The 19,698-nt window shown below is 45.1% G+C and overlaps 1 protein-coding gene across 5 annotated transcripts in view; it reads right to left on the reverse strand.

The window, feature by feature from the left end:
* JADE2 (jade family PHD finger 2) overlaps nt 1-19,698 on the reverse strand; it is a 267,094-nt gene that overhangs the window by 28,862 nt on the left and 218,534 nt on the right. For all 5 annotated transcript variants that reach the window (XM_077326821.1, XM_077326823.1, XM_077326822.1 and 2 more), the window contains one exon: nt 650-767. In XM_077326821.1, coding sequence (XP_077182936.1) covers nt 650-767 — 118 coding nt within the window. The remainder of the gene's footprint in view (nt 1-649; nt 768-19,698) is intronic.

Consider the following 19,698-nt stretch of genomic DNA (forward strand, 5'->3'; position numbering starts at 1 on the left):
GTGGTGAAACTAGTACCCCTCTGCCTCCAATACTGACCTCCTGACTGCAAGCATTCTCTTGCTTCTACTGGAGGTTGGCAGTAGAATACTAACACCACCTTTTGGGTTCTTCGTGGAGGCTTTAAAGGCAAAAAGAGCTGCTGTGAGGGAAGGGCATGCTGTCTGGCTGCACTGCAAAAACATACTAGTTTGAGTCATCAGATTCATTCTCTTGTCTCCTGCCCTACCAGACTGTTGGTTTGAATCAGAGAGGTGGTTATCCACATAAGAACTCCTTTCTTATGAACTCCAGAGGGTCTTGAAGACAAAAGGTTAAAGGCTGCCTCCTGCCTAGGTCTCCATTTTTCAGGGGCTATTAAGATAAACTAAATTGTGAAAACAACAAAAATAGATACCAATAGCACCTTTAAAACCAACAAAGATTTATTCAAGGTGTATAAATAAATCTTTGTTGGTCTTAAAGGTGCTATTGGATTCTATTTTTGTTGTGTTACTCAGACCATTACGGCTACCCACTTAAATCTAAATTGTGAAAAAATAGCAAAATAGATTAGGTCCTCTGCCAGTTTTGATACAATTATGGATTATGGATGAAATTATTTTAAATGTTTTAGACTTTGCTTTCTGAGCCTCAGCAAGGTGTAGTTACCTGGGTAAAGATCTTTCTCAATAAGTTTCATCTGGAGATGGAAGATCTGTTCCTGCAATTTGCAAATGGAGTGCTTCATTTTCTCTCGCCTTGTCACCATGTAACAAAGATTTCTAACCTGCAGAACAGAATAAAAAGAGGTTAACAGTGAATGTTAAAAATATCTGTCTGGCTCCACAAAACACATTTCACTGCTTAACCCACTCTCTTATTTAACTCCATTTTATGATGATTTGCCTTCATCCTTCAAGGCTGCTTGAATACCCCAAGAACTGCAGTCTAGAAACACCAGTAAGTACATCCCTTTTGACTCTGATGTCCTGCTGACAGATATGACTACAATTTGCAATGGCTTAAGGAACAAGAACACAGTCATCAGTTATCGCTTAGTACTACAGCAGCTCATCTAGCTTTTCCAGCAGGGATTGTTTCCAGATGACAAAATAAGTGTGTTGACCTACCCTTACTGCAGGGCACAGCTGTCAATGTGAAAGAAAAACAATCTATATATCTATGTGTCACAGAAGCTATGGAAGCGTTTGTTCTTTGGGGCAAGAGAGCTAGAAATTTAGTGGAAGAAAAAGTGGTGAATGTGCAAGTGTCAATGTAAGAAAAAGCACCCTTCCCCTTTGGAAAACCAGATGGTGCCACATTTGTACTTCTTTAGATCTTCTTGGAAAAACTAATACCTTCTATATAAAAATACAATATCTTACTCCAGCAAACAGCTAATTTCTGGTATTTTAGACACCGGGGGGGGGGGGATCCACTAAGAAAGCAAGATATTAGACTAATCTGAAGGTTTCTTCTCTTCAGTGGGGTGAAGTCATCCAGAGTGGTTAGGTCACACCTCTGCTTGCTCAGGTAGGGCAATTGTAATGCAAATTCTGCAGCCACCTAACTGGTGACCAGAGCCTGAACTTCCAGTTTCCCCAAGCCCTGCAGCGTCCAATCCAAGTGTCAGGCCAACAGTTTGTTGGAGAAGGAACTGGTTTCCGATTGGTCCCCCAAGCTTCTGTGCCTGGATGGAAAACCAGGTTGCCGACCTGCAAATCTCCGCAACTGGGATTCTGGTGGAGAATGCTGTGAAAGACTCTGTGGTACAAGCAGAATATGCTGTAATCTTCCCTGATGGTATCTTGCCATGTATTTTGTAGGCCTTGATGATACACTGTCTGACCCAGTAGACCATGGTCAAAGTGAAGACATTCTTACCAGTGTTGGTGGTGCCAGGTGAGACAAACAGGGTGTTGGAATATCAAAATTCCGCTGTTTTGCTCAAGTAGATTCGCAGAGCCCTGCATATGTCCAGTTTGTGATGTTCCTTTTTGCCTTGGGGTTTTGGTATGGGGCAGAAGATAGGGAGGGCTACTGGCCACTCCTGATGGAAGTGTGAAGAAACCTTCAGAATAAAGCAGGGGTCAGTCTGGAGGATGATTGAATTATTTTGGGAGGCGCAAAGCTCTTTCCTGGAGGATAGAGCTGTCCACCTGGAGACCTTTCTGGCTGACGTAATGGCCACCAAAAATGCCATCTTCCAAGAATTTGAGCTCAGCCAGACGAATGGGCTCAAAGGGTGGTTTAGTTAGCAGCCAAAGAATGGTTGGGTCTGTCTGGGCGCCTTTGCTTAGAAAACTGAAAATTTCTGAAGTCCTTGGGATCTCTGGTCCTTCTGGGAGGGCGGTAGGCATGAAAGAACTGTTGATGTCGGTATTTACTATCTCTTTCCCGACCAGAGCTACAGGTGGCAGGTATCACCTTCTTCTTCTCTTTCGTCTCCACTAGTACCTTGTCCAAGTTGCATTCCCCAAATAGTAGTATCCCAGAGAGCTTGGAGGTGAACGGTGTGTTCATGGAGGCTTAAGCCAGATATTGTGATGCTGGCCACCTGCATCCTGGCACAGAACTGGATAGCATCCTATGACACATCAGGGGTAAATTCTGCTGTCCGCTTGATCTTCAAGATGGGCTGCCTTGCCATTGTGGTGGTGAAATCCAGTGACTTCAACATATCTATCCAAATGATGACTGCCCTGGTAAAATTTGATAGGGTAGTAGAGACTTGTATTGCCATTGATGAAGCTTTGAAGTTCTTTTTGAGAGTATACTTATTTCTGTTGTCTACTGAATCCTTGATCGGACTGTCACCATCTTTTTCAAGTATCGCCCCTGAGTGGAGAGCAGCCACCAACACATCAACAAGGGGTACTCTGAGGTCCTCCACTGCTTTGTCAGTTAGTGTGTATAATTTCTTGGTGATGGATGTGAGTTCTCGCTTCCTGGGATAGCCCATTCAGCTTTAATGACATCATCAAAGTTATCTGAGAATGGATGGACCATCTGAACAGGGGTCTCTTAAAACCTTTGGTATCCAGGTTAGCAGAGAGGTTTTTCTCGCACTCAGTGTGAAAATTACTTTTGGCAGCCAGCATTGTAGATGCTCAGTGTGGAATAGACTGGTAGAAGTATCTGGGACCTCAGTGGCTTCCTCACCTGGCAATTCTGAATGAGTCCCACAGCATTCTTCCAGCAGCCCCTCCATGGTGTGGGAGTATGGCTGACTGGTCTCCTACCTCGGCGGCGGGTGTTCCAGAGCTCTGGAATGCTCTGTGCTGCAGGCCTCTCCCCAGCCAGCTTCTTATTTTTTGTCTCGTGTTTCAGAGGTGCGTCGTGAGAGCCTTCACCTTTCAGCACAGCTCGACCTTTCCCCTTACTGGTGGACCTCTTCTCCTTCCGACCAGTTGGAAAGGAGCATTCCATCACTGAGCCTTGCATCTCCAGTGTGAGATCATTGGAGGAGTGGAAGCCCAGAGTTTTTGGGCACTCCTCAGGGGCTCTGGCAACTGCCTCAACCCCATGCACCATCTGGTTCTCTGGAGCTGGGCATTCATTTGTGGCTCCATCTGGCATTGAGGAATTTGCAGCCATGAATTTGCTGCTGCTTCCTGCCATCCCGAATTAAGTCAACTGAGGTGCCACTGAGATCTTTGTAGAAGTGTAAGATCCATTTTCTGTTTTCCTTTTAAAAATATTTGTTTAAATCAAATGGCTGATCAGGAGCAAGACTTGGGATCACCTACCTAAGCAGTAGGCAATCAAGACTGGAAGGTCAGGCTCTAGTCACCAACTAGGTGGCTGCAGAATCTGCATTATAGGTGCCTTACCTGTGTGAGCAGAGGCATGACCTAGCCACTCTGGATGACATCAGCCCCACTGAAGGAGAACTTATTTTTCACTAAAATAAATGGCAGCTGCACTACAGAACAATATAATGAATGCCAAGAAAAAAGTGGACTAAAGAGTGTGTCTTGTCCAAGACTGTCTAAGAGCCAGTTTGGTGTAGTGGTTAGGAGTGCGGACTTCTAATCTGGCATGCCAGGTTCGATTCTGCGCTCCCCCACATGCAACTATCTGGGTGACCTTGGGCTCGCCACGGCGCTGATAAAACTGTTCTGACCGGGCAGTGATATCAGCGCTCTCTCAGCCTCACCCACCCCACAGGGTGTCTGTTGTGGGGAGAGGAATGGGAAGGCGACTGTAAGCCGCTTTGAGTCTCCTTCGGGTAGGGAAAAGCGGCATATAAGAACCAACTCTTCTTCTTCTTCTTCTAATCAATTATGCAAAAACCTGTCTACCAATTTTAAAATTATTTTAAAGTTGCACAATTTCTTTTATCTAGGGTTGATTCCAGAAAAAAAAATAATTCTAGATATCTTTAATTTAAAGTAAACAGCCTTATATCTCAAAAGAACCCCTCTGAAACTGGTGAAAGAGAAAGTCTTCAAAGGGAAGTCTCCATGGGGAATACGCATCTTGCAACATATTTAGTGGTCCACAAAAATAAAAATGAGTATCATGGATTTCTAAAATCTGAGTACCACTACTCTAGATACATTTTCTAAGTCAACCTTTCTCAACTTTTTTACTGATGAGAAACCGCTGAAATATTCTTCAGGCTTCAAGAAAGCCCAGAAGTAATGTCAGCAGGCCACTACTCCCTGCCATACCCCTATCAGTCACATGTCACCAGAACTGACATCACCCAGACACTCCCACTGGATGTGACATCACACTCCATCACCAACTCTAGCATTGGCCTCTGAGAGCCATTTAAAGAACAGCAGCCTCTAACCTGGAGAGCCGGGTTCCCAGCAGGCAGCTGGCTGGGTGACCAGGGGATAGTCCAAGTTCTCTCAGAGCGCTCTCAGCCACACCTGAAGTTTGGAGGTAGGACTTTAAAATGGTACAATGCTTCAGAATCTACCTTCCAATGCCTGGGAAGCTGATCTTTATAATCCTGAAATGAGCTGTAATTACAGGAGCATTCCAGGATCCATCTGGAGGTTGGCTACCCCTGGGTTGGAAATATTCCTGGACATTTGGAGGAGGGCCTTAAAATGGTACAATACCTCAGAGTTCAGTCTCCAAAGTAGCCATTTGTGCCTGCAGAGCTGATCATTATAATCTAAAGATGAGCAGTGATCTAGAGGCAATGGTAGAGGCTTGCAGGCTGAGGTTGGGGTGGAGTGGTGCAGATGAGCCCCTCCTGGGGAATGGGCTTTGGCCAGCCCTTACCAGCAACTGTTTGTATTTTGGGGCAGTCCTGTAAGTCTGGAAATTCCAGGAAGATCTATATAAAGAATATTACGGCCTGAAACTGTAAATGGTGAACAAGTAAATGGCTGGAGAAACATGGGAACTGAAGTGACTTTTCTCAAGCTTGGCATGGTAAATAAAAATCAGTATTTGCCAGGTTTATTAAAGGTTCATGTTCTGGAATTCCACATTATCCGGGTGTGCATAAACCTGACTAGGGTCGAGACTGCTGTGCACAGAGAGATCTCCTCAAAGGGTTGCCAGCTTCCAAGTGTAGCACTAAACCCACACCAAATCATGAGTTAGCGCCCGTTGCATTACAAAATGCAATAGGCTTCACTACTAGTAATCACATATGTTCATATCACGTGGTATTTTTTAAAGAATTAAAAATATATACAAAACATTAATTATCTCCCATGAAACCCTTCTGGGGCAATCAAGAAACACTAAAGTTTCCTTGCATACCCAGGGAATTGCTAATCGCCACTGTGGGATGGTAGATGAATTTCCTCCAGGCTAGGCTGGATTCTGGCGATTTTTAATGGCAGGATCACTTGGGCATAAAATTGGGGTCACTGTGGGTTGGCAGGTAGTCGTGAGTTCCTGCATTGTGCAGGGGGTTAGACTAGATGACCCTGGAGATCGCTCCCACCTCCATGATTCTATGAAACCTCAGTTGAGAAAGCCCGCTCTAAGTCTGAACTTGTAGATGCTGAATCAAGAAATGGAATAATTTGTTAATTTTCTGTAACACCCCCCCCCAAACACTCCGCTTCCCACCATTAACGTCTCCTCATACAGGTTTTAGATATACCAAGGATTGAGGGCAGTCAGGATCTGCTGCCCATATTGTTTCCCTTTCCAAACATTGAGTTCTTGCTCTTCTTTTCCAGAAATATTTTTAGAGGGAGAAGCCCAGCTCCTTATTACACAGTTACCACACACGTTTACTGGAGTCAGGGAACCCCAGACATCTTTTCCTTATTAGCTGCCAACACATAGCTAATTAAATTCAGTGGCCACAGCTATCAAGCTGGGGTGGTGTGTGTGGTATTTTTCCTGAAACGCTAGACTTCCAGTCAACAGGGTTTAAAGACAGGATGAACTCTTTTCTTCTCCTTAAATCTGTTGACTGGATGTCTAGTGTTTCAGGGGAAAATGCCACACATGCAACATCAGCAACATGGAATGACTCAAGCACAGCAATACATGGGTCCTAAAATTCGAACTTACAATTGTAACTCACCCCAGCAGTCACAAATTACAAACTGTCAGTTCTGAGATGTCAGCTGTAACACAGGCTACTTCCTTCACAGACTCAGATTTCTCCCTTTTCAGACTGACTGTTCGACCCCTTCCTTCTAACTCTCTAACTGCTTTCAATGGCAGGAACCTCAACATGCTGTCAGTTCCTACCGACTACACCTCTGGGAAAGGTATGACTAGATCTGTCCATCACATTATCTTTTTACTGTACCACAGAGATTAGACCATCATTCATAATATCACATGTGCATTTTCTTTTGGGACAAGGCTCTGAACTAAATACACATTTCTCCTTTATCAAAGCCTGAATAAATGAAGCAAGAGACAAAACTCCAAGAGCTAATTTACCTTTCTATTCATCTCATAGTTTTATTGTTAAGGATGTGAAAATATTGTACTATGGGCTCTGGATCTTTTTTGAAAGCAGCAGACATATTGCCACTTTGTATGGGCAATAACACCACTTCATAACTTTCATCATGACCCACTGTTTCTTTATCAGAATGTTGGCCAGATTAATTAGGTGGTACAGCTGAGGTACACAGTAACATAACCATAAATCCGGAACTGAAAGTCCTTCCTGCGTATCTGGCCTTCTTACAGTTGTCCGTGTGTGTGTGTTTCTATTTTTTTATTTTGTTACCATGCCAAATGAATTTTACCAAGGTATTTTGTCATGCACAGCAGCTGTTCTGCAACATTTTCTATCAGCATCACTTGAAATAATCATAACGACTTGGGTAGCAAAGACAATTTTAATCACTGCCCATTTAGAAGGAATTATAACCACACACAAGGCATCTTTAAGTTTATTCATTACAATAATAAGTATTTGTTTCTTTTTATGATCCCATAGCTTGGCTGTGACCTGACCCTTTAACTACCTTGTTGTTGGGTAAGAATAGTTTGCACCCAGAATATTTCAAGTTCAGTTCCTCTCCTATTTACTTAAGAGAGACTCAACAGGTACTGGGAAAGTCCCTTTTCCTGCCTGAGACCCTGAACAGAATCCATCAATCAGTGAGCTTAACAGTAATAACCTTGATAGGCTCCTATGCCCATGAACCTCCTTGAAAGCAGACTTATTTTTAAGCTCTTTGTCAGCATCAGCTTGAAGGTTACCAGTTCTGATTTTTCTAAACTTATTTTCAGCTCCTGGAATATCTCAGGGTTCTAAAGGTTTGCTTTTCATAGTTGTGTTATTCCATCCAGTGAGAAGTACTTTGTTCAAACAAAAAACAACCTTTCTGCCTGGCAGATGTACAGCAAATGGCAATGCTTTTGGAATAAAGCCCACTCACCTAAAGGTCACTCCTGTCTTGCTTTCTTCAGGAAGACTGTCATTTTACCAGTGACCGATGACCCAGTTGCAAGAAATTCCCCTCAGAGAAAAGCTCTATTCACCATAAACTACTGTATGCATTGGGAATACCAGTGATAAAAGAAACACTTGGATGGGTTGGGTATGACAGCACAGATGTTTGGGAATGAGCAAATGCAGACACAAATCAAGGAGTTTGGGGGGGGGGCTGTTGAAGTGTAAAATTATTTCCTGACTGCTAAGGCAATTATAGGGGTCTGATAACATGACCCCTGATGTCTCGAGTTCATGCTGTCCCCTCAGCTTTCTCCTCTTATTTCTTTTTCAAACCCAGCACATGGATAAGAACAGTCTGCTACTAATCTCTAGAAATATATCGTTTATGATTTTAGCTATCTCGTCCTACCCATTCACACAGTCAGTAACATGGTGTGAGGTAAATATAGCAGGCATCTATATATACTCTTCTGACCTGAAGCCACCCTAGTTCATTCATATACTAACTGGGCCTTATTTTGTTTCCAATAAATTGCTGTGCAATGCCACTACAGTCATACATCACTTATTGCCAACCTGTATGAAAATGAAATTTTGTTTATAAGTGAACTCTTACCTGGTTGCTACCCAGATGCTACCCAGATGACAATACTAGCTTTCTAGAAATGCCTTGTGAGCCAAATCTCAGTAGCTGTGTGTGTGTGTACATTCACAAGCATACATACATCCCATTCTCAGTGGTTAAACCAAAATCTATACCAACTTGTGTCAATAAAAGTTGACTTCTATTACCAGTGTAAGTTTTAAAATGAGCACATTATTATGCATTTGCTTATTTTGCAGAGTTTATTCTGCAATTCATGAGGTGGGGAAAGAATGATGCAAGGTATCCACTGAAGCACTGGTTTCTGACAAGTGTAGTCCCACTGCAAATTACCTACACAATTGCAAATCTATGTTTATGGTTCTAAAGAACTTCAAAAAAGGAAATCCAAACTTTTGTTTGAAAGATTCTTGAGAAAATGGGAAAAAATCCATGGGGAATCAGGTTACATAAAAGTGAAAAGTACACATTTAACTAATTCAGAACATTCACATGGCCGTTCCGCATTCGTCCAAAATAGCACGATGGTTACTAATTGAAATAGCTACAGTTTTGCCGTTATGCACAACGTCGTTGACAATCTGCAACACTCCTGAAACCGATCCGCAAAAAGCGCTTTGTTGTAGCGCTTTCAGGGAAATCCCAAAAAGTGGATTCACCCTCCGGAAAGCGCTACACTCCTGCAACCAATCTGCAACCCTAGCGGGAAAGTTCTGTGCGTTACCATTGTTGCGGTTTCTGCAAAGTCCCTCCCCCTGGCTCTCTCCTCTGATCTTCCGGCGAAGCGATCGCCATTTTTTTTTCTCTGAGTGAGCGGAGATCAACGCACCGGCAAGCCTTCGTTTACCAAGTGAGGCTTCCCCGGCTGCAGTCCCTCTGTTTAAAGACACCAAGCACAAGCATCGCAGAGGCCCGTTTGCTGGTTTATTTTCCCTTTATTTTTCACACTGTTTTCGGCTGAAAATCGCGCCCGTGAGGGGTGGCATTTTTTTTTTCCCCTTGGGGGGGAGCGTGGCAACGATGAAACGGCAGCTCAAACATCACCTGCTAGCTGGATGGGTCTCTCCGTTGCAACGAATCAACGCATTTTCATTGCAACGGGTGTTTTTTTTTTATTTAAAAAAACCTTCCTTAAAGGGAAAGGGGCTGTTTGGGAGCATGATAACGGCCACCCATTGGCTGGTTGACGGCCAGGGGTGGGACACAGCTCAGCAATAGCGCTTCCTTTCTAGCGATTTTTGCCAAGACCGGAACCCTGTGGGAAACGATAGAAACACAACTGGATTCCACTACAAAGGCAGGTATGCATAACGACGAATTCCACTATTTAAAATGGCGATTTTTCGTTCAGCAAACAATTTGCTACATGAATCCCGGTGCGGAATGGTCCACAGTTTGGCAGAAGGAATCCCACCTATTTTGAATTAGACTGAATGATACTGAAATAAACGAATCTTGCTGTCTTTAGATGCTATTCCTTATGTGGGACCTGGGATCCCCTAGAACAGTGGTTCTCAACCCTGGGGTTGCAACCCCATTTGGTGTCGCCTAGCCCCTTCTGTGGGGTCCCTTGGTTGCCTGACACCATCGCCTGCTGCCGCTTCCAGCTGCCATCACCTTGAAGGTACACCTTCCCGGGAGGGAGGGGCTTCTTGAGGAGGTCTCTCGGGATCACCGCATTAGAGCGGTTGAGAATCGCTGCCCTAGAATTATATCTTACCTCCAGGAGACAGAGATCAGTTCCCCTGGAGAATATAGCTGTTTTGGAGGATTGATTCCACAGCAGGTCCCCTCCTTGCTCCAAATCCAGTCCATTCCTGGCACCACCCCCAAAGTCATAGAATCATAGAATCATAGAGTTGGAAGGGGCCATACAGGCCAACTAGTCCAACCCCCTGCTCAACGCAGGATCAGCCGAAAGCATCCTAAAGCAGTGGTCCCCAACCTTTATTAGGCTGGGGACCGGCAGGGCATCGGGTCACGCCCGCGCGGGCCACGCCCACGCTTCTGGCCGCGCCCGCGCATCGAGCTGCGCCCGGACGCGCCCGCGAGCCGCGCCCGTGGATCGGGCCGCGCCCGGAAGCCACGCCCGCGGATCGGGCCGTGCCCGCGAGCCACGCCCGCGGATCGGGTCGCACCCACGGGCCGCACCCGCGGATCGGGCCACGCGGGCGCGGCCTGCACGGGCGCGGCCCGGCCCTGATTCCCTCTCCCCGCCCTCCCGCAGTAAGTAGCTTCCCGGGCCGCAAGCTTGCGGCCTGGGAAGTTTTTTACTGCGGGGGGGGGGGGGGGGCGGGGAGGCGGAGCTGCGGCCCGGCGCCATGGCCTTCGCGGGTTGGGGACCACTGTCCTAAAGCATCCAAGAAAAGTGTGTATCCAACCTATGCTTGAAGACTGCCACTGAGGGGGAGCTCACCACCTCCTTAGGCAGCCTATTCCACTGCTGAACTACCCTGACTATGAAAATTCTTTTCCTGATATCTAGCCTATATCGTTGTACTTGTAGTTTAAACCCATTACTGAATGTCCTTTCCTCTGCAGCCAATGGGAACAGCATCCTGCCCTCCTCCAAGTGACAACCTTTCAAATACTTAAAGAGGGCTATGATGTCCCCTCTCAACCTCCTCTTCTCCAGGCTGAACATTCCCAAGTTCCTCAACCTATCTTCATAGGGCTTGGTCCCTTGGCCCCAGATCATCTTCGTCGCTCTGCTCTGTACTCTTTCAATTTTATCTACGTCCTTCTTGAAGTGAGGCCTCCAGAACTGCACACAGTACTCCAGGTGTGGTCTGACCAGTGCCGTATACAATGAGACTATGACATCTTGTGATTTTGATGTGATGCCCCTGTTGATACAGCCCAAAATGGCATTCGCCTTTTTTACCGCTGCATCACACTGCCTGCTCATGTTTAGTTTACAATCCACAAGTACTCCAAGGTCTCGTTCGCACACTGTGTTACCTAGAAGCATATCCCCCATCCAGTCGGTATGCTTTTCATTTTTCTGACCCAGATGCAGAACTTTACACTTATCTTTATTAAATTGCATCTTGTTCTCATTTGCCCATTTTCCCATTGCATTCAGATCTCGTTGAACTCTGTCTCTATCTTCTGGAGTATTTGCCAGTCCTTCCAATTTGGTGTTGTCTGCAAACTTGATGAGTAGTCCTTCCACCCCCTCATCTAGAGTCTCCAGGTGGCAACTGGATACCCTACCTCCACCCACTTTTCCGTCATTGGATGAATGATGATGGTAGGTAATTGCTATATCCCACTCTAAGATGTACAAATTACAAATATTCACTTCTGAATTTTTTTTTCACATTGAGGCAATAACAACAAAACCAAAAAGTTTTCACACACTGGCAGAAGATGGCAACAGAAGGCGACAGATGAATCTCCCTGGGATGAGCGTGTCATTACTAAGGGCACTTTCACACATGCTAAATAATGCAATTTGAATCCACTTTGGCAATCCTTTTGACATTTCCTACAGTAAAAGTCCCTGGAAAGAGGCTGTATATTCAGCTTGAGACCTATTTACTGGATCACCTTGGCAGTGTTTGACATGTCCAGAACCGGACACAAGAGGGCTGCTGCAGGGAAAGAGTTGCCTGCCCCTTTTGTGCTCCCTTGTGGGGTACTGCAGGGGATGATACTTTCCCCCATGCTTTTTAACACATATGTGCCCTCTGGCACAGCTGGTCTGGAGCTTTGGGACTGGGCTGTCATCAGTATGCAGCTGACACGATGAGAGGGGACATGATAGCCCTCTTTAAGTATTTGAAAGGTTGTCACTTGGAGGAGGGCAGGATGCTGTTTCCGTTGGCTGCAGAGGAGAGGACACGCAGTAATGGGTTTAAACTTCAAGTACAACAATATAGGCTAGATATCAGGAAAAAACATTTCACAGTCAGAGTAGTTCAGTAGTGGGATAGGCTGCCTAAGGAGGTGGTGAGCTCCCCCTCACTGGCAGTCTTCAAGAAAAGGTTGGATGCACACTTTTCTTGGATGCTTTAGGATGCTTAGGGCTGATCCTGCGTAGCGCAGGGGGTTGGACTAGATGGCCTGTATGGCCCCTTCCAACTCTATGATTCTATGACCCTCAGCACTATCTCCTGATGGATGGCCAACCAGACTATCTTAGGTACCTCTTGTCTCCTTATGCCCCTTGCAGGGCTCTTCACTCTGCGGGCCCCCAGAAGTGCACCTGGCCTTGACCAGGGCCAGGGCCTTTTCAGTCCTGGCCCCAACCTGGTGGAATGAACTCCTGAAAGAGCTAAGGGACCTGTTGGAGCTTTCAACATTCCACAGGGCCTGTATGATGGAGCTCTTCCAACAGGTGCTCAGTTGAAGCCAGGTTAGGAAGAACTGCTCCCTCCCTGTGCGTGCCTGAAAAGGCACTGGGACATATCTGTAGCTGCACCCTGGGGGAACTGCAACTGTTAGGTGTGCGGGCTGGTGGTGGGTATGGTCTAGTGGTCTCATCCTGCTGCTGAGTTTTTTCCGCCATCTTGGGTTTTATTGGGATCTTATTGTTTTATGGGATTTTAGATTAATGTAAACCGCCACGAGCCGGTATTTCTAGGAGTGGCAGTGTAAAAATTTGAAAATAAATAAAAATTTGGCATTACGTTATATGGCACAAATGGGCCGACAAAGTAACATTTATGTCAGATCTGGGCCTCATAATAAATGAATTTGGCACCTCTGAATATGGCATTGGAGGTCATGACCAGCACACTGAATTGTGCCTGGAAATAAATTGAGACCCAGTGAGGATGGGCCAGTCAACATCCTGGCTGCAGCATTCTGCAGCAACTGAATTCTGTATCTGTCTCTTCAACAAACCTGAAAATGGCACCAGGAGAAAATATGGCAGTTGCGTCAAGTCCAGATTCACTTAAATGTGGAAAAATGTGTATACAACTGTGTGTATACACAGCCAGTCGGCAATAGCCCTAAACAGGGAAAGGCAGTGGGCAGGATTCATTTAGAGCTACCCCAGTCCTCAAAGCAGTGTGAGGTTATTACTGATTTTCCAACAGGACTATACGTACACAATTCTGACAGCTGTACATGCAGACCTCTTCGTGAAGCCTGCTTCATCTGTTACGTCATAGGAGCAAGCTTTCTATGAAAGCTTTCTAAGTTTTCAAAACTCACCATTTTACTAATCTTGAGAAGAAAGACTGCCGGGGGGGGGGGGAGGAAGAGAAGGAGGAAGGAAAAGATAATTTTCACAGACGCCAAAGGCAAAGTAAAATGGCATCAAGGAGATTTTCAATAATTATATTAACATGTAAACTTCACATTGTACTCTTTTTCTTCCTTTTCTCATACATGCTTTGCATTTCCCTATGATCTGCTGGAAACCTACACATCTCAGATTATTTAAGCTTCTTTTTTTAAAGTATTCACATTACAAGAACTTCAAGTGTTCAGATTCCTTTGTGTCTGTAACATATTGGAGATTGACTCTCAAATTTCATTAATGCTTCCTAGGAAAATAATCACTGCTTATCACAGATTTTTTCAGAAAGCTAAATTTCTCCTTCCTTCCTTCCTTCCTTCCTTCCTTCCTTCCTTCCTTCCTTCCTTCCTTCCTTCCTTCCTTCCTTCCTTCCTTCCTTCCTTCCAACCCACCCACCCAGGGCAGTTCACATGGAATTTAAAGAACACTGAACTCTGTTTTTGTATAAAATAGAAAATAACAATGGTAACAATAACAACAACAGAAGATAACAGTTGAAACAGGATAACAATCAAACAGGTCCATGGTTCAGTTCAGGTCCATGGATTCCTGGGAGGGAGGTTCAGGGGCCCAGCGGGTGTTGCTAGTTCCAGTCGACCTGGTGGATGAGCTCCCTTTTGCAGGCCCTGTGGAACTGTTCCATCAGGGCCCTGATCTCCGGGAGTTAATTCCATCAGGTGGGGGGCAGGACAGAGAAGGCTCTGGCCCTGGTTGAGGTCAAGCAGGCTTTTTGTGCGCCAGGGATCACTAGCCAGTAGGCAGTGGTACAGTGTAAAGCTCTTTGAGAGGCGTAGGCAGAGATGCGGCCCCTCAGGTTCACTGGGCCCAGACTGCATATGGCCTTGAAGGTGATTACCAGTACCTTTAGACTGGAATCTGGAATTTGGCTGGAAGCCACTGCATTTAATGGAGGATGGGCTGGATGTGGAATCTCCATGGTGTCGCTGTAAGGACCCTGGCTGCTGCGTTTCGGACCAGCTGTAGTTTCCGGGTCAAGGTTAAGGGCAGGCCTGCATGCAGCAAGTCGCAGAAGTCTAGTCTAGAAGGGACCGTTGCATAGATCACTGTGGCTAGGTGTTCCGAGGCAAACTAGGGTGCTAATAGTTTGGCTTGGTGAAGATGGTAAAATGCCAGTTGTGCTACCCTCGTGACCTCAGCTTCCATTGAGAGGGAAGCATCCAAGATCACACCCAGGTTCCTGGTGGAGTGAACCACTGAAAGCTGCAAACCATCCAGGATAGGCAGACACACTTTCTCATATGGTTCCTTCCTACGCATCCACAGGACCTCCATCTTTGCTCTTCAGATGACTCTGCTCACCTCATCACTGCTTCCAGGCAGCTGGCTAATGTTTCTGGGGGAGAGTCAGGGCAGCCATCCATCAGGAGGAGGAACTGGGTGTCATCTGCATATTGATGACAACCCAGCCAAAACTTCCATATCAGTTGGGTAAGAGGGCGCATGAAGATGTTGAATAAAATTGGAGATAGAACTGCTCATTGTGGGACTCCACAAGTGAGTTGTCGGCAGCTTCATGATCTCTCTTCCATTGCTACCCTCTGTCCGCGATCCCAGAGGAAGGAGATCAGCCACTGAAGAGCTGGCTACGAGGCATCAGTGAAACCGTGAGCTAGAAGCTTATGGTTAACTATGTTGAATGCTGCTGAGAGATATAGTAGTTTCAGCAGCACCAACCCACCTCGGTCCAGCTGGCAATGGAAGTCATCCATCAGGGCAACTAGTGCTATCTCTACCCCATGGCCAGGTCAGAAACCTGACTGAGATGTGGCTGGGACTGAAGCTTCTTCCAGGAATGTCTATATTTGATCTGCAACAGTCCTTTCCACCATTTTCTCCATAAACACTAATTGCAAGACGGGTCAATAGTTGTCGGGCTCTCGCGATGGTTTTTTTCAGTACCACTGCTTCTTTTAGTCCCTCTGGGAATTTTCCCATTGTGAGAGAAAGGCTGAGTATCTCCCAGGGATGTTTTTAGAAGCCACAATGGGCAGGGGTTTAACAGGCATGTGGTTGGCCTTGCTGCTATTTGCACCATATCCACTTCAGTCAGTGTGAGTACTTAGAAGTTACTCAGTGTTCTCTCCAGAGGTGGCAAAGGAGCCTCTACTTCACTTTCTGTGTCTAAGGTTGGTCATGGCAGAATGTCAAGATTTTGTCTGCAAATGACTTGCAAATGCTTCACATTTGCTGATATCCAATTGACTTCTGTATTGTTGCCCTTCCTCTAGGGCAGTGAGAGATCGAACTATCCTAAACAATTGTGCTGGGTGTGAGTTTCCTGATGGGATAGTAGTTGAGTAAAAATTGCATTTTACTGACTTCATCCCCATCTCATAGGCAATCAACTGCATTCAATAAGATATTCCCAAAGTTTTGTCACAAGTTTTCTCCAAACTCGCTCTAGTAGTCTCAGTTCCCGTTTCTTGCCATGAAGCTCCTCAGTGTACCAAAGGGCTCACATGAGATGGGGGCAGTGAGGACATCAGGAAGCTCTTGTCAATGGCAGCCAGAATTCTGTCATGTCAGTCACTTACCAGACCATTTAGAGAGGTGCCAGAAGGCACTGGGTCCCACAGAGCATTTAGGAATCCAATTAGATCCATAAGTCATGGCAGGCGAGCTAAAATTTACTCGGCACCCAACTGAGGAGGGGGTGGTAGCCTTAGCCAAGCCTTCAGTGCATAGTGGACTGACCATGGCACAGCATTTGCTGTGACCAGATCCGCATTCAAACCCACACTGAAAATGAGATCCAGGGTGTGGCCTGCTTGATGGGTGGGGCCAACAACAAATTGTGAGAGCCCTAATGTCACCAAGTCCAGCCTATTTCTAGAGGACGGCAGCTCAGCATGGATGTTAAAGTACCCCAGATCTAATAGTGTGGGGAACTGTAGCATCCAGGCTGCGACTGCCTCCAGCAGGGCTGGCAGGGCATCTGGACGTGCATTGCTGCCTGGATCCAGTTCAAAATTTTGGTACTAACCTTTAAGGCTTTACGCGAGTTGGGACCCACATACTTGAGGGACTGCGTATCGGCCTACACCCCCCGCAGGGCGCTACGCTTTGTGTGGGGAAATCTATTAGTCGTTCCTGGCCCTAGAGAAGCGCGTCTAGCCTCAAAGAGAGCCAGGGCTTTTTCGGTCCTGGCCCCCACCTGGTGGAATGAGCTCCCGGGTGAGCTACGGGCCCTGCCAGATTTGTCAGCTTTACTCAGGGCCTGTAAAATGGAGCTCTTCTGCCAGGTTTATGGTTGAGGCTGGGGTCTGCGAGGTAGAGCGTTGCCCCCCAGGTGGTCAGAAGTATTCGTAATCTTCCCCCATTCTCTATCGCCTTGGTAGGTGGGAGTAGATTGTGATTGGCTGCCGCCATGATATGATTTTAATGTTTTTTAATGGGGTTTTAATTGGGATTTTTAAGACAACTGTTACCCGCCACAAGCCTACCCAGGGAGTGGCGGGAAATAAATAAATAAATAATGATGATGATGATGATGATGATGATGATGATGATGATGATATGACTGCCACCCCTACTCCCCACTCCGCAGTCTGAAACTGGTAGAGAACAGAGAACCCAGCAGGCAGGACTAGTTCTTTAAAGGCAACTGTTTCGCCACATTGTTGTGTGTGTTCATGTGTGTATGAGGGAGAGAGAGGAAGAGAGAACAGAATAAAAGAAACAGAGCAGAGACACATGAGAACTGGTACATTTACAACCTTTGCCTTATTTTTTTAAGGACTTTGAGTACTGTACTATAAAAATTGATGAAAAGTTAATGTCAATGTACTATTAAAAGCACTCAAAGGCAAGTGGAAAATATAACTACAAGTGTCTCAGTAAGTCTCAATAAGCCATAAAAAATTTCTTGCAGGGAATGGCCTTCTGGAATCAATAAGCACAGCTCTTTGAAGAGAGTGGAATCTGAATGTTGAAAATGCTTGCTGCAGTTTTGCCCTTTACAGATAGATGCCCATTAAGATATGAAATACATTGTATAATATACACTGTACAGCCTCAAACTCCCAGCCTCATGGTCAGAGCTTCATACAACATGTTGGCTGCCTTACCACCCTGTGCCACAAGAGGCTCTAAGAGAATGTCTAGAATCTGGTTATTAATGTGCTTGAACACTAATTGCGGCAGCTATTTCCTTGCATACCCAGGGAATTACTGATCACCACTGTGGGACAGTAGGTGAATTTCTTCCAGTCTAGGCTGGATTCTGGAGATTTTTGGTGGGGGGATCGCTTGGGTATGAAATTGGGGTCACTGAGGGTGAGCTGGTAGTTGTGAGTTCCTCCACTGTGCAGGGGGTTGAACTGGATTACCCTGGAAGTCCTTTCCAACAATATGATTCTAAGAAACAGTCTGCTCATGTGAATAAGTTTTATGTATTGAATTTACCTGAAATCTGCTAAGACTTTTCAGCAATAAGATGAGGTAATGCATAAAAATGAAGTGCCCCTCTACATAGTAGTCCTCTGCAGCAGGCCCAATAATTATGCTCAAAACAGGAGAGTTATACCAATTATACAGCCAGAAAAAGTAAAGTTTTATTCTTCTTCAAATTTCAGCTATCATAATAGTGTTGGTCACAGAGAAAACCTTGACCTGTAATTACTCTTTGCTAACCCAGCATTTCCCAACTTCAATTCCTTCTTCTAACCACCAGGAGCTCGCCATGAAACTTCATACAAATCCCACTCCAGCAACCAGAAGATGGAACAAAGACAGGTCCTACAGCAAAAATGGACCCCAAGTAGTCCAAACTGGCTAATTTAGAAAAACTTGCATTAGTAGGCAGAAAATGTAGGATAGGGAAAGAAGGAAGGATGATTTAAAACTGCAGGGATTTTATTTTTATGTATTTATTTATTTTCGCATTTATATACCACCCTCCCTGAAGGCTCAGGAAAACATGAAATACATGAATATTAAAAAGGTAATTAAAAAGTGGATGATTGGATTCAAGAGGTATGTATCTATAAAATAAAATGGACCTTGTGGTGTTCAAGAGAGAAGTGCATTCTAGGAACAGGGTGATGACATGATGCATGCAGCAAGATTCAGTCAGTGATATAAGTTTACAACATCTTAGAGGGATGAATTAGCAAGATGCTCATCTCATTATTATCTTCACATTTGCTGATATATCCTTGATGTTCCTTTTAATCACCTAATGGTGATATTCTTTTGTGAGCCTTTGATCTTCTTTTATGTGCTCATGCTCCAAAACTCTCAGAGTGCACTCCATCATACCCTGGACACAAGAGAGGAGAACCAAAGAAGGTACTGGGCTTCAAAACTCACATAGTGCACTCTATTGCACCCTGGAAACAAGAGGGGGGAACAAAAGAAGGCCCGGGGCCACAAAGAAGGCAATAGCTGCTTTGAGACTCTCTTGGGTAGAGAAAAGCAGCATATAAGAACCAACTTTTCTTCTTCTTCTTCATATGCACAGATTTGCTGTGGCTCTTCTTCCAGTAGGGTCGAATGCCAGTAGGCAGTAAGAGTTGCCAACTGTCTGATATCTGGGGATGGTAATTGGGGAGGAAGGATCTTGGGGAAGGGAGAGAATTAAGTGGGGGTGTGATACAAAAGCATCCAACCTCCAAAGCTTCTACTTCCTCCAGGGGTGTGATCTCTGTAGTGAGGAAATCATTAGTATTTTTGGGATAACTTCAGGCCCCACCTGGAGATTGGAAACCATATTGGCAGCTTTACATGCTATGGAGTACAGACCCATTCTAGATTATGTAATAATGTAAGGATATTAGAGCTAGTGCAAGAAAATCTCCAAGCACTTTTTTCTGAGGTGAAAAGATTAAAATATATAAATATACCTCCAAGATACAAGTTTAAAATATGATTAATGAGCTATATATTTTAACATGTGCTCATCTCTTTATTTTGATTTGAAGTGAACATCAGACTGAAATATCTTTCCAAAAAAATGACAGCCTCTGGCAGGATGTATGTTAAAAGGT

This window comes from Paroedura picta, chromosome 3, assembly GCF_049243985.1.
Source record: "Paroedura picta isolate Pp20150507F chromosome 3, Ppicta_v3.0, whole genome shotgun sequence".
Taxonomy (NCBI): Eukaryota; Metazoa; Chordata; class Lepidosauria; order Squamata; family Gekkonidae; genus Paroedura; species Paroedura picta.